This window comes from Zingiber officinale, chromosome 4B, assembly GCF_018446385.1.
Source record: "Zingiber officinale cultivar Zhangliang chromosome 4B, Zo_v1.1, whole genome shotgun sequence".
In the NCBI taxonomy this organism is placed as follows: Eukaryota; Viridiplantae; Streptophyta; class Magnoliopsida; order Zingiberales; family Zingiberaceae; genus Zingiber; species Zingiber officinale.
Window position 1 is genome coordinate 7,405,388 of NC_055993.1, and position 21,189 is coordinate 7,426,576.

At 35.9% G+C, this 21,189-nt stretch overlaps 3 protein-coding genes across 7 annotated transcripts; all 3 read left to right on the forward strand.

Moving 5' to 3' along the window:
• The first annotated feature begins 204 nt into the window (after positions 1-204).
• On the forward strand, positions 205-6,507 carry LOC121974608 (probable potassium transporter 11). The gene is made up of 9 exons (XM_042525754.1): positions 205-1,042; positions 1,782-2,007; positions 2,637-2,882; positions 3,297-3,347; positions 3,545-3,805; positions 3,917-3,969; positions 4,045-4,159; positions 4,233-4,487; positions 5,057-6,507. Exons 1-9 carry the CDS (start codon positions 923-925, stop codon positions 6,097-6,099), a joined length of 2,370 nt encoding a protein of 789 aa, XP_042381688.1. The 5' UTR covers positions 205-922; the 3' UTR covers positions 6,100-6,507.
• A 993-nt stretch (positions 6,508-7,500) lies between these two features.
• Positions 7,501-12,560, forward strand: LOC121974609 (glyceraldehyde-3-phosphate dehydrogenase GAPCP1, chloroplastic-like). 2 transcript variants are annotated; one of them, XM_042525755.1, is made up of 14 exons: positions 7,501-7,718; positions 7,816-7,898; positions 7,976-8,046; positions 8,146-8,184; positions 8,600-8,700; positions 9,699-9,811; positions 10,169-10,268; positions 10,359-10,505; positions 10,774-10,834; positions 11,139-11,236; positions 11,317-11,459; positions 11,831-11,914; positions 12,002-12,091; positions 12,180-12,560. In XM_042525755.1, the coding sequence occupies exons 1-14, from the start codon at positions 7,638-7,640 to the stop codon at positions 12,232-12,234; spliced, it is 1,266 nt and encodes a 421-aa protein (XP_042381689.1). In that variant the 5' UTR covers positions 7,501-7,637; the 3' UTR covers positions 12,235-12,560. The 2 variants fall into 2 exon arrangements, with proteins under 2 accessions (XP_042381689.1, XP_042381690.1); XM_042525756.1 differs by having other exon boundaries at positions 7,501-7,694.
• Positions 12,561-14,961: 2,401 nt separating this feature from the next.
• Positions 14,962-21,037, forward strand: LOC121974610 (protein SUPPRESSOR OF FRI 4-like). 4 transcript variants are annotated; one of them, XR_006110058.1, is made up of 8 exons: positions 14,962-15,306; positions 15,852-15,949; positions 17,889-18,015; positions 18,160-18,548; positions 19,391-19,548; positions 19,664-20,339; positions 20,412-20,486; positions 20,618-21,037. XR_006110058.1 is itself a non-coding variant. In XM_042525757.1 (7 exons), the coding sequence occupies exons 1-7, from the start codon at positions 15,116-15,118 to the stop codon at positions 20,687-20,689; spliced, it is 1,089 nt and encodes a 362-aa protein (XP_042381691.1). In that variant the 5' UTR covers positions 14,962-15,115; the 3' UTR covers positions 20,690-21,037. The 4 variants fall into 4 exon arrangements, 1 of the variants encoding a protein (XP_042381691.1); XR_006110056.1 differs by lacking the exon at positions 20,412-20,486 and having other exon boundaries at positions 19,664-19,717; positions 20,618-20,762; positions 20,831-21,037; XR_006110057.1 differs by having other exon boundaries at positions 19,664-20,486.
• The last annotated feature ends 152 nt before the right edge of the window (positions 21,038-21,189 follow it).

A 21,189-nucleotide genomic window follows, 5' to 3' on the forward strand; every position in this document is an offset into this window, starting at 1 on the left:
CTAAATATCTTAATGAACTTTATTGGTCAAAATTTAAAAAGTAAAACAACAAATAAATTTCCTAGAGTATTGTGATTATATTATTATTTTAATCACTTAAATAGTATGAAAATATTTGAATGAAATCAAATTAAAATAGTAACCTTCGAGGGTCCTTTGGTAAAATGTACGATTTACTTGTTTACATAAACGCCATTAATTCGGAGCTAAAAAGGCAGGGAAGTTGAGGACTTGAAGTATCTTCTTCCTCGCGTCTCGCTCGATAAATTGGAGAAAATCACAGCCAACGGCCGAGGAATTCCTCTCCGACTCTCTTCCTCCTTCCCTCTGGAATCGCCACACCAACGCCCTCCGTCGTTCCGTCCTCTCTTACCCGGCTTCCTAGATTCCGATTCCTGAATTCGCCCAATTTCAGTGGTGTCAGCTCGCCGCCCACCGAACCCTTTAATGGTATCGCCGCCTCTCTCCTAGACGTTGGTAGGCTTCTCTAGAGACTCCGGGGACACTTGGCCTATGAGTACTGCCGAAAAGCTGGATTTTTGGCATCTTCCGGAAAAAGGAAAATTTTGAAATCTATATTTTTTAACTCCAGCTTCGCGATCGAACTCGAGGAGCATTTTTCGCGTCGGGTCTCACTGGTTTATGCTGCCTTGATGTTTGTGAACGCGGTGCTCTGTGGATTTCACTTCTAGGATTGCCGGTTTACGGCAGTACTTTGTTTAAGTGTTCCAAAAAAGCTTCCTTGGTTTACGGATTCGAGCTCAAATAAGGAAGATGCTTTTTTTTTCTTTCTAATTTGTTCATTTGATGGTAAAGGATATCGCTTTTTAGCCAAACTGGGAGGTTGAAGTCCTCGGTATTTGTTTGGACTTCCCATAAATATCAGGAAATTGCACATTTTTGAAGATATCAGTAGTATTTGATGGCATCGGGTTCTGGAAATGAAGAGACGAATAGGGGGAGCATGTGGGAATTGGATCGGAATCTTGATCAACCCATGGATGAAGAAGCTGGCAAACTTAAAAACATGTACAAAGAAAAGGTGTGCCATTATTGATTTGAGTATTGTCAAAATATTTCTTTCTTTCTTCTTTTGGATGCTTCTTACATTCGACTCTAAAGATAAATGATCAAGCCATATCATACGCATCATCTTTCATCGTTTTTCTCTGCATCCCTAGTCGAAATAGATTTTTTTTTTCCCTGAAAATATCCGCTATCCAGGGGTCTCACTACCTTTTTGACAATTAGTTCAGTCCATTTCTGTCGAGGCATGTGATGATCAGTAATTAATAGTAATCCTTCATGTCACAGACCACGCTCCAATTAGATGTATAAGATTGGCAAAAGGGATTCTTTTAATCTGTTTCCACTTCCTAAGTAATTTGGACTTTAACTCTGAGAATTTATGGTTCTGTTTGGAATTTGATCATCTTTTGAGGAATTCTCTAAGCTTTCTCCTTTTGCTTAACCTTCTTCCTTCTTTTTTTTCAAGAAAAGAAAGATTGGCTAGGCCCATCTGTCATGGATTATCAATATTTTTCTCTCTTTCTTCTGATAATGATTTGGAGATTAAATCAAATTTGTGAGAGAAAAAAATAACACTTGCTATTCTCGAGTTTCTTCCTTATGTATTAGATTAAAGGAGCATATAGTCATATCACTAGTACAGCATCAGCACTAGGCTTATATTCATCTTTGCTTTATTTACTCTTGATGATGCAGACATGCATTGATGTTTTCATTTAGCAATTTGAAGTGATGATTATTCTTTTGTGCAGAAATTTTCAGCCATGTTGGTCACCAGACTTGCCTTTCAGAGTCTTGGGGTTGTGTTTGGAGATTTAGGAACCTCCCCACTCTACGTGTACTATAATACATTCCCTCGTGGTATTAATGATCCAGAAGATGTTATTGGAGCTCTTTCTTTGATCATCTACTCGCTCACACTAATACCCCTTCTTAAATATGTTTTTATCGTGCTTAGAGCAAATGATAACGGTCAAGGTAAGCTAACTCTGAAAATATTTTTTAATCAAATTTCTATATTAAGTAACATGATTCCCAATAAATTTTAATATCTGTGATAGCCATATTTGCAGAAGCTCATGTTTATCAAAATGGAAATATCAGAATAATTAATCTAACAAAGAGGAATGTGGAAATAGAGTATTACTCTTAAATTATGTACTAAATATTTGTAGTTATTACATGGTTGCCTTTAGTTTAGCTCATATCCATAGTTCTGTAATTTTCTGCGTGAAGTTCTTTCTTACTTTTATTCACAGTTTTTTTCATGCAGTCACACACATCAAATCAAATAGAATATAGAAGTTCCTTTTAGGAGATTTACTCCACATATCAGAATTATATGAAAATTTTCATTGTATTCTTTCATAACAGTAATGCTGAGTAAAAATCAACATAATTGTTTTATATGGGTAAACATTCTCCATTGCTAATATGTCCATTGATTTTGAACAATCCTGTAATTTCCACTTTAACATGTCAAAGAATGCATAGAAAAAACAAAAAGTCATCTTAGGATTAGTTATTATTTCATTGCAATTTAGTGTTCTATCCTGCTTTTTTATGTATCCTTTATAAATATAAGATTTTTTTACTTCCATGTACAGGTGGTACCTTTGCACTCTATTCACTACTTTGCCGACATGCAAAAGTGAATACTATTCCTAACCAGCATAGAACTGATGAACAACTCACAACTTACAGTCGCCATACATTTGACGAGAAGTCACTAGCTGCAAAAGTCAAGAGATGGTTAGAATCACATCCATTTAAAAAAAATGCTCTGCTTATTCTTGTTCTCGTTGGCACTTGTATGGCGATTGGTGATGGAATTCTCACTCCCGTCATCTCAGGTAAACTAATTCTGTATCATATCTTTAGTTTCAGAATATTTCTCTATTTGGATAGGATCCCTTTTAACTATTTATTTTTATTTATGCATTCGTTGCAATGATTTTCTGCCTTTCCTTTTGGTATTTTGCAGCTGATTCTTTTTGGTGTTCCCGGTGTAGCATTTTTTCTCTGTAAATTTAACTTATCGTGAATTGAAGAAGTATAATCCCTTTTACTGCTCATAATTTCCTATACAAAAGTTGGATTCTTTGTCATTTCATCTTTGTAAAATTAACTTCATCTCGAATTGAATATTCTTTATTAATTATTGCACTATATCACATCTATGGATGGAAATGAAGAATAAAATTTGTATGATAGTTACAATACATGTGATCTAAGTTGCATGCTAAAATGCTTGAATGCTTTTGCAGTTCTTTCTGCATCAGGTGGCATAAAGGTTAACAATCCAAAGATGAGCAATGGTAAATCTGCAACCTTGAGAATTTTTATTCCCAATCTTTTTCTTGTATCAGATGCTAAATCATAGATCAAGACATCTGTTTTAATTGAAGGCAAAATTCAAAAAGAATCTGTATTTAAGTAATTTGATCAAACAGGTGCTTCTGGACGTTTCACCACAAGCATCTTCATTAATTTCTTTTCTCCCTCAATGTTTCAGATGTTGTTGTGCTTGTTGCGGTGGCTATTTTGGTTTGCTTATTTAGTATGCAACACTATGGTACTGATAAAGTCGGATGGCTTTTTGCTCCTGTTGTGCTAGTCTGGTTTCTGTCAATTGGAGTTATTGGCATTCTGAATATATGGAAATTTGATAGCTCAGTTCTGAAGGCTTTCAATCCAGTTTACATCTGCAGATATTTTAGACGAGGGAAACAAAATAGTTGGGTTTCACTAGGTGGAATTCTGCTCAGTATAACAGGTTGCTCTGTGCAGATTCATTTCACACATGATGCACATTGATGCTAGATATTATAGACTTTCTGATTATGTTTAGAAGATCACTTTAGTCCGTCCTCTTTTTGTTTTGCAGGAACAGAAGCATTATTTGCCGACCTGTGTCATTTCCCTGTATTAGCTGTTCAGGTAAGTAGTAATTTTCTGTAATAATCATAGTCAATCTGCTGAGTTTCCTTTTACTAATACGATCTTTTCATGCAGATTGCTTTCACTACAGTTGTTTTCCCATGTCTTCTATTGGCATACACTGGACAAGCTGCATATCTTGTTCATCACACAGACCATGTTAATGATGCTTTCTTCAGATCCATTCCAGGTTTCTTGGCCTTTAATCTACCATTTGATTCCATGATTTTCCATGTGTTTGTCATGACATTTTGTTTTTCTAGATGGCATATACTGGCCCATGTTTATCGTAGCTACAGCAGCTGCAATTGTTGCTAGTCAAGCCACCATATCTGCAACATTTTCTATAATCAAACAAGCTCTTGCGCTTGGTTGCTTTCCGAGGGTCAAGATCGTGCACACGTCAAAGAAGTTTCTCGGTCAGATATATATTCCTGATATCAATTGGATTCTTATGATCCTCTGTATAGCGGTTACTGCTGGATTCAAAAATCAAAGTCAGATTGGAAATGCATATGGTAATCTGTTGCACTTTTATATATCATTCATTCATGAATGGAAACTACACGTTCTCTATTTGCCTTGAACGAAATGTCTACCTACTTTGTAAAATGTTAAAAGGTAGATGTTACCAGAGACTAATGGCACAACAAATATTTAATAAATGCACTGATCATCTGGGTAAGAGCGATAGCTTTGAAAATACTATTATATTGTTTCTCAAGAGTCTTTGTCCAGTAGCAAATGGGTGTTTTCAGCTCTAGTAGGTTGATGTATCTTTGCTGATTGATGCAGCTATGGTTGATTATCTTCATGCCGTAAATTATTGGTGAAAAACCTTACATTCTCTGTGGCACGGTCTCTAGTTCCTTGTCCTCTAAATCTGTATTTCTGCTTCAAAGTATCTTTGTTCTGTATCGCATATTGATTTCATTTTCTTGAATTGAGAATAGGTATGCATTTAAATGATTCTCATCATCTTCCTACATCAAGCTTCTCAAAGTAGTTTTATTGAAAGTTCTTGCTAACCTTTTTATTTGAAAATTATCACTAAAATATTGAAAACACTTTTTCTCATGGAAAACAGGAACTGCAGTTGTGATTGTTATGGTGGTGACAACATTTCTTATGATCCCAATCATGCTGTTGGTCTGGCGAAGCCATTGGTTCCTAGTCTGCATTTTCACTGCTTTATCTTTGTTGGTGGAGTTTCCCTACCTAACTGCTGTGCTTTTTAAGATAGATCAAGGTGGTTGGGTACCTCTTGTTATCGCTGCCACATTTCTCGTAATAATGTATGTCTGGCACTACGGCACAGTTAAGCGATATGAATTTGAGATGCATAGTAAAGTGTCCATGGCATGGATACTAGGCCTAGGACCAAGTCTTGGCTTAGTTCGTGTTCCTGGAATAGGATTTGTGTACACTGAACTGGCAAGTGGTGTCCCCCACATATTTTCCCATTTCATCACCCACCTTCCGGCCATCCACTCAGTCGTTGTATTTGTTTGTGTCAAGTACCTCCCAGTCTACACCGTGCCAATGGAAGAACGTTTCCTTATGAGAAGGATAGGGCCGAAAAATTTCCATATGTTTCGGTGTGTTGCACGATATGGATACAAGGATCTTCACAAGAAGGATGATGATTTTGAAAAGATGCTATTCGATAGCCTCTATCTCTTTGTTCGTTTAGAGAGCATGATGGAAGTGTATTCAGATTCAGAGGACTACAACGTACCAGCGCAGCGGATTGAAAATTCCTCTGACTTAACAACAAGAGAGAATGGCAATGAGAACACACTTTCCTCAATCATGGATCTCAGTTATGCATCTTCTAGTGATCTCATCCAACCTGCTCAATCCCAAGGAAGTAGTCTGGTGAGGTCATCGGGTCATGCAAGCGGCATGACCAGCGATGAATTGGAGTTCATGAACAGGTGCAAGGAGGCTGGGGTGGTGCACATTCTCGGGAACACTATCGTGAGGGCTCGTCGAGAATCCACAATCATAAAGAAGATTACTGTTGATTACATATATGCTTTCCTCAGGAAGATCTGCAGGGAGAACAGTGTGATCTTCAATGTTCCTCATGAAAGCCTACTGAATGTTGGACAGATCTTTTATATATAGTCATAACGTTCCAATTACGGTTCTTCATCAGACCTGATACCCTGCCAGTGGATGTGGAGCGAGCGTAAAGATTAGCGGAGGCACCTAGCTGATGCTATCGATCGATGCACATGTTGGCTATAAGATCCCAGAAAGCTGGAACAGCAGCAGATCAGAGCCTTAGTTATTTGCTTGGAATTCTAGTTTTTGCCAGTAAGATTAGTTTTGCCAGTATTATTTGTATGTTGGGTATGTAATTTTGAGATTATCATAGGAAGACGAACTCAGTTTATGACTGTACAGAAGAGGAGAAGTGTTTCTACTAGGACTTGCAGTTTTGTTGTGAGCTCTATCAAATAGGCTTCTATCTTTTGTACTATTATTGGTAATGGTTTTAATATCAATAAAATGATCGACTTCAATCCAAAATTTAGTTCAACTTGTTAAGTGTGATTCAACATGTCAATCCAAGATGATCGCATATCTTCTTCAGAACATATTCCTGGTGCGATTGTGAAACAGAAGCAAATTTATTCAAGTGCTAAATGTAAATGAAGAAAAGAATATGCGAAGTTAAAGTGCTTAATTGGACGGTCCTGGTCGTTCAAGCATCCGATTCCATGGGACCCATTTTCTACCCCAATGGCAAATGCCGGGTCCGTTTAGTTAAATCGGATCCGGGGCAGTGCATTCCATTTCGACTACGTTTGGTACGGTGTAATCTGTCTTATAATGTAATCAGGATTATATTACAAGGCTAATTACTTTGTTTGTTTTAACTTTAAATATATAATGTAAAGTAATCTCGATTATAAAAAGTAGTGAAGTTTTGTAATATGGATTACAAAGTAAATACTATGTAATCCGATTACATTACGAGGTCACCGTTTAACCAAAATTTGAATGCCGAATATATCCCTAATCCACCGTCGTTGCCGGCCGCCACCGTCGATCGCCGGCCGTCGCCGCCGATCGTCGGCTGGCTGCTGGTCGTCGGCTGGCCGCTGGTCGTCGGCTGACCGTCGGTCGCCGGTCGACACTGTCGCTGGTCGTCAGCTGGTCTTCGGCTGTCGTCGATCGTCGCCGTCGCTGGTCGCCGATCGTTGTCGGTCGTCGGTCGTCGCCGCCGCTGGTCGCCGACCGTCGCCGGTCGTCGGCCGTCGTCGTCGTTGGTCGCCAACCATCACCGGTCGTCGATCGCCGATGACTGCAAGCTCTGACAAAGTGCAACGACGGTCGATAGAAGTTTTTTATCATTCTATAATAATATGAATTATATTCCTTATAAAAAATAATATATACCAAATAAAAAAAATATAATCATCCTTATAATCAAATATTACATACATTATATTACTAGACATGATAATATAACCAAAATTACATTACATTATATTACAAATTTTATTACATTAGCCTTCATGTCGTTGCTTTCGAAAAACGAGAGAGAACATAAGACCTGGCTTGCTTTGTTCTTTCCTCCACCGCCTGCCATTGCGTTGGCCTCTAGTGTTTGTTAGGTTTGATCCGGAGAAAGAGGCGAGCTTTGGAAGTCTTTGATGGCGCACTCGGTTCTTCTCAGATCTGCGTCTCCCTTGATCGAAAGATCGCGAGAGGTATTAGCTTCCGATTCTGACAGGGTCTGTCTGATTTCGTTACTGTTCTTTCCAATTTGATTCTGTTTTTATTCTTATCTTGTTATTTAATTTTTGCATCTGTGATTTTGTTCCTGTTCAGGTGCCTGGTATCCACTCTTCTTACTCGGCTCAGACTCGGGCAAATTTTTTGGGTTCTGGAGTGACCTCTCCGCGCCGTTGTTCGTCAGTGATCATCATAGTCATTGCTGTCGACATAGACAATCTGAAGTTGTTGATTTGTTCTTTATATTTTCATGCAGTAAATATAATGGGAGCAAAAGCATTCAGCCACTTAAAGCCACAGTGACTGAAGCCCCTCAAATTGTTAAGGGTAACTCATGATATGGAGCGTTTTAGTTATAAACCAGTCAATTCTCTAGTCCGTATTTAACAATGCCAGGATTTCTAATCATTCATTTTTTGTATGTAGGATCTTCAAGTAGTGGAAAGACAAAGGTCGGAATTAATGGTGAGCTATCCTAGGATCTCTGACCTGTTTAGTTTGACTTTCATGTTAGTTCTTCAATTCCAACCGTTGTGATAATTTTTTGTTACTATTGACATGGAATGGATAAGTAGCCATCTAAGTTTCAACTCTACAACTAAAAATACGATGATGGAAAGTGTCTTTTTGTATATGCTACATTTTACTTTGTTATTGCTGTTGTAAGATAATAACTTTTTTTGTATTCCAAATCTTTCAAAATCATGTTAATCAAACAAATTATTCATGTTCCTGGATTCCTGGACCATAATCTTCATTTTATCTTAGCCTTGAATTATTGCATTTTAGTCTTCTGGATCATTGAGAGGTGATTCAAGATGGAAGGTAAGTCTGTCTAGACAGTGCTCAGAGTGATACTGAAATCTTTCTTGCACTGCAGGATTTGGTCGCATTGGTCGGCTTGTATTACGAATAGCAATGGCTAGAGATGACATCGATATTGTGGCTGTGAATGATCCCTTCATTGACTCTAAATATATGGTAAGGGTATTTTTCAATTGATTTAATAAATATTTATTAGGATAGGAATACTAAGTACTTTTGTTTCTTGACTCTAAAAAGTTATTTTGGTGGATAAATGTGTATACATGGTTTGTGTTTCTGAATCAAGTTTGACCTGAACAAAAAGGAGTGAAAATAAAAAATCGTGAGTTATATTTTTAGATTGATCATGGAGATTGATATTCAATTCACCTAACTTTGTTTAGAAAAAATAGATGAAACCTATAAGACCATAGTGTTGTTGAGTGGTTGTTTGGTGAATGGGAATGAAAGTTGAAAGTTTTGAGTCATAATCTAATTTTCTCACTTGGATTACCTACATTTGGTCTTAACAGAATAACCAACAATATGACTGCAATGCTCATGAGTGAACCTCTGGCTTGATGTTATTATATATTAATAAATTTTTAAGTGGGAATCATTTGAATTCCAAGTTTGTCAAATAAGGTTATCTTTTAATTGATTACTTCTTGTGTAGAGGACCAGACTCTTTTTAAAATGATTCTTTACTAACTTGTCTCTGGTATTTGTGGAAAATGCCAAATCATGTGGGAATTATGTGTATTTCTCTTTTTTTTTCAGCTATTATTTGTATCACTTTGTTGTATCAAAAGCTTGATATTTCTATAGCATCAATTTAAACTAATAAAGGACATGGAAGTATGCAATCAGTTAAAAGCTTCAAAACTGACACAACTGCTCTGGTATATAGTTTTCTGCTTCCACTAAGATTTTGCATTTACCTTTAGGTTCGATAAAATATGTGACTATGTAAGCAATTTTCCATGGAAGAAGAAGTAACCATATTCTGCTATGTATTGATGAAAGATATTTGAGGATAAAATTTTTGAAGATTTGATTTGTTGTTCCTTGATATCTTTATCATAGGAAACTGATTTCTGGTTTGCCTACAATTTTTTCTATTCTTAGTCATTATTATATTTCTTTCAATATAATGATCATATTCTTTTTGTTAGGCATACATGTTAAAGTATGATTCAACACATGGTACCTTCAGCGGATCCATCAAAGTTGTGGATGAGTCCAACTTAGAAATCAATGGTAAAAGAATTTCTGTTACTAGAAAAAGGTATTGCATTAATCTTTTCAGGCTAACCTTTGTCAATATCTTTATATTTTGATGTTAAGGTTTCTGAACAATATTTTATACCTTGGGTTCGTAAAATTTGAGTGGCCAGAATATAATTTGATGTTTTGTTGGATACAAATTAGATGGTCAAGATTGATGAAGGAATGTGTTCTTACTTGACTCTGAAAACCAATGATTTTTTTAATCTCATATAACATCTAGTAATCATTGTTACTGATGATCTATGTTTTATTTGTGTATGATTTGGTACATTATTGAATCTTCCAGTGTTTTGAGATATAATCAATCAAAGAGAACAAGGAAAGTAACCTAATTTTATGCATTTTTTTTTATCAGGGATCCAACTGAGGTTCCCTGGGGTGATTTTGGAGTAGAATATGTCGTTGAATCTTCTGGTGTTTTTACAACGATGGAGAAAGCATCAGCCCACCTAAAGGTATATTCTTCATATACTAGTTTCTCATATATAGCTGATTCACCTTTCTTGTATGAAAGTTTTGTTGATTATTTTGTCAATATTCAATAGGGAGGTGCAAAAAAAGTGGTAATATCAGCTCCATCTGCTGATGCTCCTATGTTTGTGATTGGTGTAAATGAGAAGACATATGAGTCCGGCATGAGTATTGTCTCAAATGCAAGTTGCACAACCAACTGTCTTGCTCCTCTTGCCAAGGTTTCATACTTAGAAGCATAATTGCTATAAAATCTATATCCTTCCATCCCCAAGGTCTATGGATCAGACATTAATTCTAATGCCCAAGTCAATAATTATTGAATGCACATGGAATTTCAATTTCCCAACTTCTCATTATGCTCTAGATATACCTTTTTTAGGCTGTTAGCGTGTACATGAATCTCTCTGTGCCTCGTAGGATGCCCAGTTTCATGTATCATGGATCATAGATCTCTTATGGGATAAATAACTATTGTCCTTCTTGAAGGTTGTCCATGAGGAGTTTGGCATTGTTGAGGGGCTCATGACTACTGTTCATGCGACCACAGGTTTTTTCCTTTCACTCTAAATTCTAAGATACTGAAAGAATAAAAAGGGTAGCTCGGTGCATGAAACTCCCGCTAATGCGGAGTCTTGGGAAGGGTCTATTGTACGCAACCTTACTTACTTTGCAAGAGGCTATTTCTAAGACTCAAACTCGTGACCTCCAGGTCACATGACAACAATTTTATCATTGACTAAGGCTCCCCTTCATAAGATACTGAACGCACGCTTAACATTGCACATATTATTATACTGTCATGCCTTGCATAATACCTTCAGACTGATTTTCTGAGACTGATGTCTTTACAGCGACACAGAAAACTGTTGATGGCCCTTCAATGAAAGATTGGCGTGGGGGGCGTGGTGCTGGACAGAACATCATCCCCAGTTCAACTGGTGCAGCTAAGGTGAGGTCATGGTGACAGTGATCAAGATATTACATTCTTCTGCTTAGTTTTAAATTTGAACTGATTCAATCCTGGATTAGGCTGTTGGAAGAGTCCTTCCGGACCTAAATGGGAAGCTCACTGGAATGGCTTTCAGGGTTCCTACACCTAATGTTTCTGTTGTAGACTTAACTTGCCGACTTCAAAAAAGTGCATCATACGAGGATGTCAAGGCAGCCATCAAGTGTGCATTTCCTTTTTTTTTTAAAAAAAAAAAAAAAATTATACTAGAAAGTTTCTTACAAATGTATAGTTGTTGAAATTTGATCCTTGGTTTTAGCCTATTTTTTCCCCTGAAGTTCCAATTATGCTACTTCAGCTGTTCAAAAGAAATCAACTATCTCAATGATTTCATCCAAATGCCCAAATTGTATTAGTTCAGCTACCATGATAGGGGGTTTGAACAAAATTGAGGCAGCCTACTGACTACTGAGCAAGCCCACCATTATAGTTCAGCTCATCTGTTTTATTTTAACTGAAGTATCTGTATGTTAGATTTTTTTTTTTTCTTTTTGCCCTTTAAATTTTATATTGTTTACTATGAGCACATTTCAGGTTTGCATCAGAGGGTACCCTGAATGGCATTCTTGGATACACTGAAGATGATGTCGTCTCAAATGATTTGGTCGGTGACTCAAGGTAAAACTTTCATGTACAAAATATCACAACCTTTTCTTCACTTTCATTACACTCATTTTCATTCTCTTTATTTCTGTTACATTTCAGATCTAGTATCTTTGATGCTAAAGCTGGTATTGGCTTAAGTGCTTCTTTCATGAAGCTGGTCTCATGGTATGACAACGAATGGGGCTACAGGTTTCAATCTTCTCCACCTTTCATCTCCATTCTCCACAAGCAAAGCAGACCATTTCCATCTTATGTACCACCTCTTTATTCTCTACAGCAACCGAGTGCTTGACCTCATCAAACACATGGCTCTGGTGAGTGCTCGCCATTGAATTGCGCCTGAAAACTTACCTAACGACATGCTGCTTCTTATGGATTGGAGACTTTCTAGTGCATGGAAAACCGATTTTGATGTGGTTGGCTGTTTTACATGTTGTTTTTAGTTGAATAAATGTAGCATGGGAACCTCATTTTGACATTGCTACGATTTACATAACAAGTGTTATGCCAATTGCCATGGAAGTTAAGATTGCTATGGGCAATTGGGAATATACGATGTAATTATTTATTATGGTTGCTAATAATCAAGGGTAGCAACAGCTGAATTTGGAAACATGAACATTGTATTACATTCAATGGGATTATTCATTGTAACAAAGTATACAGGAGTTGTATTTGTTTTTTTTTTAAATGTAGAATATATACTAAAATGATACGAAATCCATCACTCCAAATTATCTCATTAATTTTGAGTTAAACATAGATAATATATATTGTTTATATTTTATTTGTTATATGAGCTAAAAATATAGATCAAAATATGACCATACTCTTTGTTGGATAACAGAGAAGTTGCCCATTGAAATCTAGTGATTAGGAAAGCATCAGACTTGCCCGATTCAGCTTTGGGTTTTTACATACTTTTAGGTGCGTTTGGTTGGAGTTATCTTTAATAATTTTGGTTATTTATTTAAGATTATCAATGAAAATCCTATTTGATTTAGGTAATCGATATTTCTCGAGTAATGTTCCATATCTGACATGTCAACAAAAGGGACATGCAATCCGGAATCGGAAAATTGAAGTTTTATTTTAATTTCGGAGTTAATAAAATTTTTTTTACTAAAAATACTCTAAAATAAGTGAAAAATGTGATAAAAAAGAAAAATATAAATAATAAAATAAAATAATAAAATAAAATAAAAAACTTTAAAAAAATTTAAAAAACATTAAAAATTTTAAAAAAATAGAAAAAAAACATAAAAATATTTAAAAATAATAAAAAATGGGGGAAATAAAAAAATCATAAAAAATAGAAAAATTGTAAAAAATTTAAAAACATAAAAAATAATTTAAAAAACGTAAAAAATTTAAAAATATATATAAAAATATAAAAATAAAAAAATAGAAAAAGCAGAAAAAACATTAAAAAAAATTTTAAAACAAAAAATATAAAAAATATAAAAAATATAAAAACTTTAAAAAATTTTAAAAACAAAAATAAAAAATAAAAAACATATAAAAATAAAGGAAAACCTGAAAAAAAATATATAGAGTTTAAATAATAATAATAATAATAATAATAATAATTATTATTATTATTATTATTATTATTATTATATGATTGATTTTATAACTAAAAGTGATATAGTAAAATATTAAAGTAAATTATTCATTAAAAATTTTAAATAAATAAATTTTTATTTCATTATCTAGATTGAATCAAACAACATTTGGTTATATTTTATTCTCCGTAATTTTGATTATGTGATTACTCATCCATAATAATTTGAACACCCTTAAAATTTGAATTCAGATTCAAATTGCATACAGCTAGAAGCAATTGAAAATTTTTGATAATGTAATTTTTTAAACATTATATATTAAAATTTAGTTGAATGTAAAAATAAAATTAGTTGAGACATCGAGTTCGATATCCAGCTATCATTTTTTTATGATTTTTTTCAATGAGTAGCACAAATAAAAAATATTGGATAGAAAATTTTCGAAACTGAATCGATAACCTTAAAAATAATCATTAAGGTTAGTTAAAATTATCATTTATGTGGATTTAATAAGAGCGGCGCTAATTATTATTTTCTGAATCATTTAATATTTGAACCCGACGACCACGCATAATCATGTTTTCTGCGTCCATCGACCCCACAGGTCATCCGAGTTGGTATGTGATGGGATGCTTACCATATGAGGTTGCGGGGTCGAAATTCAGGGTAGTCGGGGCGTAAATCCCCGGTCTCTGTGCAACTCACCCCACCTGCCACATGCTCGCTCAGGATGGTGTGATTTACCTCCCTCGTGATGATCTTGGGTCGGGTGCGGCGGGGCGCTGGGGGCGAGCGATTTCGCCTTTTGCCATGTGTTTTCTGCATCCACCTCGTTATTTACTTGAACGGCCGGTTGCCTCCTTTCGTTTAGGGCTGTAAATAAATCAAACGTTCGTGAACAAGCTTGGTGTTCGCCTTGGTAAGAGATTGTTTATATTCGTTCAATATACATTAGATTAATTAAGCAAACAAGCTTGAACAACTCGTTAAGCTAAACAAACAAGCTTGAACATATATGTGTTCAGCTCGTTAACGTTCGTGAACAACATTTATGAACAATGTTCACGAACAATATTTATTAATAAAATTCTTTTAAATATGCTAAATAAACAATAAAATAAAATAAAATAAATAAATAAATTTAAATTATCAATCTTAATAACCAATCAAACAATCAAACAAGCTTGAATTTAGAGCTTGATAACATCTAAACGAACTAAGCTCAAACCAAACTCAAGCCAAGCCAAGCTTGAATTGAGAGCTTGATAACATCTAAACGAACAAAGCTCAAGCTCAAGCCAAGTTTCAAACAAGCTCAAGCTCATAAAAAATAAACCAAGCTAAGCTTGAACACTCATTTCAAAAGTTTGGTTCATTTTAAGCTCGGCTCGGCTCGACTCGATTATCTTATCAAACAAGTTTGAACATCCCAAATCTCGGCTCGGCTCGGCTCGGCTCGGCTCAGCTTTTCTACAACCCTACTTTCGTTGATCGGGTCCGTACTTTTTTATCTTCCATAGGCGACGAGCTTCAGAACCCTAACCTGGTTCTGCTTCCGCCATAGCTACGTTCGCTGCTCGATCGGAGGTGCATCGAGTAAAACTGACCTCTACAGGGCAAGGGCTGTGATCGCGCAGGGCGAGCGGCGATGGGGAAGAAGAAGAAGCGACCTTCGAAGGTGTGGTGCTACTACTGCGACAGGGAGTTCGACGACGAGAAGATCCTCGTCCAGCACCAGAAAGCCAAGCACTTCAAGTGCCATGTATGCCAAAAAAAACTCTCTACCGCTGGAGGCATGGCCATACACGTCCTCCAGGTCCATAAGGAGGCTGTGACCAAGTATGATCCATACTATACCAATCCCCAAACTTGAAGTTAATTGTATTTTTTTGTATGCACTGCCGGATTAGGTTTATGTATTCTTTTTTTACGATTGATGATCGCTGAAATTTTTCCGTGTTCGTGGGGTAGATCAAATACCTTCATTTATATTGGTAGCGTGGATGATGGTCGACGGATGTACCTGTTGGTTCTTTTCGCGATACAAGAAGTCTTGTTCCTGATTGACCATGGAAAATATTGACAGTATTTTTTTTTGGACCAAATGTATTCAAGTTAGTCTTTTACATTCTCATGAAAAACCATTTCCTAACGGTTCATGCTTGCCTTGAGGTTTCTAGTGTAGTCATTTGTTAGTGACATTTCCTAACGGTTCATGTTTTACATTCTCACTTTGTATATTACAATTGACAATGACCTTTTATGCCACTTCCTACATGGCTTAACGTTCGTTCCCCTTGTTTTTTGTTGCAGTCTTTTGTTAGTTTAATCATGGTCTCCCATTCATCTTGCATGTTTTTCTGATGTCATTTGCTTTAATCTAGGGTTCCTAATGCTATGGCTGACAGAGATTCAACAGACATTGAGATTTATGGTATGCAAGGAATTCCTCCTGATATCTTGGCAGCTCATTATGGGGAAGGTAAAATTTTTTATGGCTTTCTTTTCCTCTTAGCTATGCTTGCCCCAAATAATTGAAACTTTTTTGTTGTTGTCATTATTGATGATGTCTTCATTTATCATGCATCGCACAAATTGTCATTCTATGTCAATACACATATGTTCATATATTTGTTCAATGATACTAGAGTTTTTTTTTTTTTTTTGGCTCTATTAGATCTTTCTCTGTAGGAGAGCCTTGGCGCAATGGTAAAGTTATTGCTTTGTGACCAAAAGGTCACGGGTTTAAATCCTGGAAACAACCTCTTGCAAAAAGCAGGATAAGCCGGCATACAATGGATCTTTCTCGGACCTGCATAGCGGGAGCTTCGTGCACTGGGATGCTATTTTTTTATTAGATCTTTCTCTCTCCTTCTTTCACTTTAAGATTTTTACTGATATATCTTGTCTTCAACACACACAGGGATTCTTTTCATAGATCATACGATCAATTAATTGTGCATTTAGTTCATTCATTCTTTGACCCCACATCTTACATGGCAATACCTATGCCCAGGCATCATGCTTATGATCCTTTCAGTCTAATGGTTAAAAGTTGATTGGTTTCTGGTTTATGCCCACTTCTCTCTTCCATTCATTAATATTACTCATCTTGAAAAATGGTACTCTGTGCCTTAAGAGAAAGTTCCAACTATTATGGTGCTTTAAGTTTACATTGTGGTCCTGGTGAGCTGAAAAATTCAAACACCAGTATCATTTTGAAAGTTGGCTGGTTTCATTTTTAACTTTTGGATGTTGTCATAATAACATAAAAGCAACCCTACTCAACATGAATTTAATAATAATAATAATATGATATAATGAATATCTTTAAAAGAACCTAATTTGGCATAAACATATTGTAATAAAAGGGCAGCCGGTGCACAAAGCCTTTGCCAATGCAGGGTCGCGGGAAATGGTCTATTGTACACAGTCTTATTTTGTTTTGCAAGAGATTATTTCCAAGACTCGACCTGTGATCTCCAGGTCACACGGCAACAACTTTACTATTGTGTCAAGTCTCCCTCGGCATTAACAGATTGTAATATCATTTAAAAAAAGAAAAAAGTTGTGTGAGAAACAAATCAAAGAACTCATAAAAAGAGTTTGATTCCATGATTCCGTGGATAGGAAAATTTGAAACTCCAATGACAAAGATAATGTTTTTTCAAAAAATCTTTAGGTTTAGATTTGAGATATTTTCTCTTATTTGAAGGACACCAGCCTGGTTTTCCTCCAAACTAGACCTGACCTTCTAAAAGATCTCTTGGCAGCATGTATTCATTTCTCAACTAAAAGTTTATTATGATTCTTTAAATGCACGTGACATCAATATGCAGAAATCAGAATGGTTTGTTTAACAATTTATGGATTTGATTTATTTAAGTTGTTGTCTTTTATTGAAGGGCAAACTTCTTTATATTTATTTGATTTGCTGTAATACTGTTACTCGTAATAGAGCTTCGTTCATATACATGCTTATGCAATTGTTCAGAGAATCTCCGTGTTGTAAGCTGTTTCCAACTGCATGCTCAAATTTCACTATGTAAAAGCGAGTTATGCTGATTCATTATCTTTGTTCATTTCACTACTTTTATGCTTTCTGAGTGAGATGATCACCTTTTCACTGCCACCTTAGGCTTCTAGCACATGCCATTTGTTTGTACAAGCATGCACTGGCACTTACAGAGCATGATGTTAAAGCATACTTAAACCCTGTCAATATTGTCTCATTTGTTATGCCTCCTGTGAAATCTACTAGTATATGGGCCATTGCCAATCATTTTGCTCAGTGAATTGGATTCCACTTTGTGTGCGCATTTGAAGGATGCATTGTCAATTAACCTGAGCATTATTGTGTATTATCTGGATGCATTTTTTTTTTGTTTGTGGCTTGCTTTATTCAGTTAGTTTTGGTGCAGATGAAGATACAGTGGCAAAGACAGCTAAAGTGGAAGTTCCATCTACTGGTTTTGTTGGCGGAGCAATTCCTGGTGCATTTGGCATTAGATTTCCTCCCCCACCTGTATATGCTGGCGTTCCTCCTGTGTATGTGTAGATTATTGCATTGATCATTGGAAATTTAGTGTTTTTGAGTTTTGAATTAGTGTTTTTGCATGCAGTTTAGCTTTCAAGTTTTGCTGCTTTTGTGGTCTTATCGCTCATGTGCTTCCACGTTTCATTTTTTGTCAGTTTTAATCCAGCCCTTCCATTTCAGCGTCCAACATGGCCTATTCCAGCTATTCGTCCAAATCCTTGGTTTCCTTCACAAGTATCTGTTCCATTTCCCCCACCTGTTGTTGCTACACAGCAGCCCCTGTTTCCTATCCAGAGTGCAACAACTCCTTTGGCCTCCACTTCTACCTCTGGACTCCCGACACCTCCTCAAGCTGGTCCGCCCACAGCTACACCGCCTTTGGTATCTCAACCTCTATTTCCAATCAATAGTCCAGCTGGTGTACCTGCAAAATCATCACCAACAATCTCTTCAGCCTCCCCAACAATGTTGAAAGGTGTAGCTGATGCAAATTCAGGATTGCATACTGCTATAGAAGGTGGTTATGCCACTCAAAACAATCCAGGTGCAGTAACTTAAAAGGATCTACATCAATGTCATTTGTTGTGATTTACAATGTGATTATAGTTATCTCCCTTCCAAGTTTGATGATTAAATTGTTTATGCAATAATCATCAATGCATTTCTTTGATATATTTTTGCTAAATGGTTGCTCTACTCTCTTTGGCGTTTTATCAAAATGGTGGCCAATTGTACTGTCTCCCATATAAGCAGCAAAAAATCATCAAATTTTTTGATAGAAAGTCCAAATAAATTTCAAATACACTAAAATTTGGCATACAATTCGTCATGCACATGGTCAGTAGAGAGGTTTATGTTCAAATATGTCATAAATACAAAATTAGTAACTCAAATTGTACTTTTGCTTCCAGGTTGAATCAATATTGTTCTCTCTCAGAGCATCCATAGGTAGCCAACCTAAACATTATTTGTTTTTTTTTATTGAAAGTTGATGTTTTTTGAAGATATAATTTTCTTTAAAAAAAGTGAATAAGGTTCTGTTTTGTTAAAGTTAAGAAAAATTGCATTTCTTGCATAACATCAAATAATATAATGCCACAACATTTTGCTTTAATGATGTGTTGAGCCATGACACATGATAGGACATGCAGAGGATGCAAAGTGAATCAATTACAAAGATTTGTTAGAAGTTCACTAGTGTTTCTTTGTGGTGTTTGTTCTTATCTGTTTTCACTATTGAATCTCTGTTTCTTCAATATTGTATTCTTCCTGCAACATTTGCTATTGTTCGAAAAGCCGGATGCAATTTGTGACTTATTCTCATGCAGCCTTAGCATGATACGACATTTACATATATGTTCCAAGTAAATATTTTTGCTTTTTTAGGTGGTGTTTCATATGCAAACTCACATATGTATGCTTCTGGTCCAAATACTGGAAACCCTTCAATTGGGCCACCTCCTGTGATGTCAAATAAACCCCAAGCTTCCCATCCTACTACAACTGAGGTCTACTTGGCCTGGGATGACGAGGCAATGTCAATGGCAAGTTTCTAACTACTGCTATCAGTTAATTGGTTGAACATTTTTGTTTGGACCTTCCTACTAGATGCAGCATTATTCTTTATTAATATATGATTAATATGGAATTGTTGAGCAGGAAGAAAGAAGAATGTCCCTAACAAAGTATCAGGTGCATGATGAAACTAGCCAGGTAAGTTATTACTGGCTTCTGTTATTCATTCTTATTTATGTCAAATAGATTTGCAATTAGGGTGCAGATTCTGAAGGTAGGAACAAAATGAAAACTTTTTTTTTTAACTTCTTTGTGCTATATATCATGTTCTTATTGTTGGGTTAATCCCATTCCAATTTAAATGGTACACTCTAATATGTATGAATAAAGCTTTTATGGACTACGGCCCTTTGTAATAAGTTTTCTTACTAGGTAGTGTCAATTTGAAGAGGAGCCTTGGCGCAACGGTAAAGTTGTTGCTTTGTGACCAAAAGGTCACGGATTCGAATCCCGGAAGCAGCCTCTTGTAAAAAGCAGGATAAGACTGTATACAATAAATCCTTCCCCGGAATCTCGCATGGCGGGAGTTTTGTGTACCGGGCTATCATTTTTTTTTTTACTAGGTAGTGTCAATTTAATTTTGACCTTGGGATGAGTAAGAAAAACATATCTTGATTTCTTACCAATTCTTTGGAACCTCCAAAGTTTTCAAATACCTTTTCACATTATTTCTTCTGCAAGTAAGTTTTACAAAACTAACAAGCTTGTGCTGCAAATCAACGAGGGGTCTCAACCTAGCACCAGGCCTATGCGAAAATGCGTATGTACCAAGTTCTGATTTAGTTTTTGATTTTCTGTGTTGTATTTCTTATCGTTATTGCTTTTCAATAAGTGTGGGGCTTGAGTGGGACAACAAGAATTTCTTGTTTACTGTTTTTGATCACATTGGCGACCAGAATTGGTTCAGGTCAGCATTCGTTCAGAAGCAAGTTTGCTAACTGCAGTGTTGTTTGGTTGCTAAGCATATAGAATAGCAATAATCTTCTTGATGCTTTCTTAACCTGCCTGATTGATTTTTATGGATACCCATTGAACTAGATGAACTCCATTGATGCGGCCATAGACAGAAGGATATCTGAAAGCCAACTTGCTGGCCATATGACATTCTAAACCCCATGTTATCGTGGGGAGTTAGCGAGATTACTTGGCATTCTCAGAACAGCTCAAATCATGGAGCTACAAGGTGTGTTTTCTATCCAGTGTTAGATGATCAGATTACTTGGAGGCTGATTGGGTTTGTGCCTTCTGCAGGCATTCATACGAAGAATATAGATTCCAATTTGATGTCTATAATCTAGAATAGGTTGTTGCTGAAAAGATTGTTTCTGTTGTGAGTTCTTGAGTAAGGTGTCTATTCTTAAATTTGTCTCGTCATCTTATATAAACCGCAGGTTAGGTGCTGAAAATATTTTGGAATGGCTGGTAACTGTGATTGTAATACATTTCTAATTTTCCTTTTCTGGCCCGTTACAAATCTTAGGCGGTTCAAATACAAGAACACACGGAGCTAATTTTACAAATTCTTAATATCTTATAAAAATTTCTATAAATATATTATAGCTAAGAATTGAATCGATGTCGTATCGACTTTAAAGCAGGCAAGATAATGA

What these genes read in the sequence shown, in the direction of transcription:
- LOC121974609 (XM_042525755.1), top strand. Translation starts at nt 7,638, where the DNA reads ATGGCGCACTCGGTTCTTCTCAGATCTGCGTCTCCCTTGATCGAAAGA. An exon ending in AGCCCCTCAAATTGTTAAGG is followed by an intron (nt 8,047 to 8,145) that starts GTAACTCATGAT and finishes TTTTGTATGTAG; the next exon opens with GATCTTCAAGTAGTGGAAAG. An exon ending in GTTCAACTGGTGCAGCTAAG is followed by an intron (nt 11,237 to 11,316) that starts GTGAGGTCATGG and finishes ATCCTGGATTAG; the next exon opens with GCTGTTGGAAGAGTCCTTCC.
- LOC121974610 (XM_042525757.1), top strand. Translation starts at nt 15,116, where the DNA reads ATGGGGAAGAAGAAGAAGCGACCTTCGAAGGTGTGGTGCTACTACTGC. An exon ending in CATAAGGAGGCTGTGACCAA is followed by an intron (nt 15,307 to 15,851) that starts GTATGATCCATA and finishes GCTTTAATCTAG; the next exon opens with GGTTCCTAATGCTATGGCTG. An exon ending in TGCCACTCAAAACAATCCAG is followed by an intron (nt 18,549 to 19,390) that starts GTGCAGTAACTT and finishes TTGCTTTTTTAG; the next exon opens with GTGGTGTTTCATATGCAAAC.
- LOC121974608 (XM_042525754.1), top strand. Translation starts at nt 923, where the DNA reads ATGGCATCGGGTTCTGGAAATGAAGAGACGAATAGGGGGAGCATGTGG. An exon ending in AGCAAATGATAACGGTCAAG is followed by an intron (nt 2,008 to 2,636) that starts GTAAGCTAACTC and finishes TTCCATGTACAG; the next exon opens with GTGGTACCTTTGCACTCTAT. An exon ending in AATTCTGCTCAGTATAACAG is followed by an intron (nt 3,806 to 3,916) that starts GTTGCTCTGTGC and finishes TTTGTTTTGCAG; the next exon opens with GAACAGAAGCATTATTTGCC.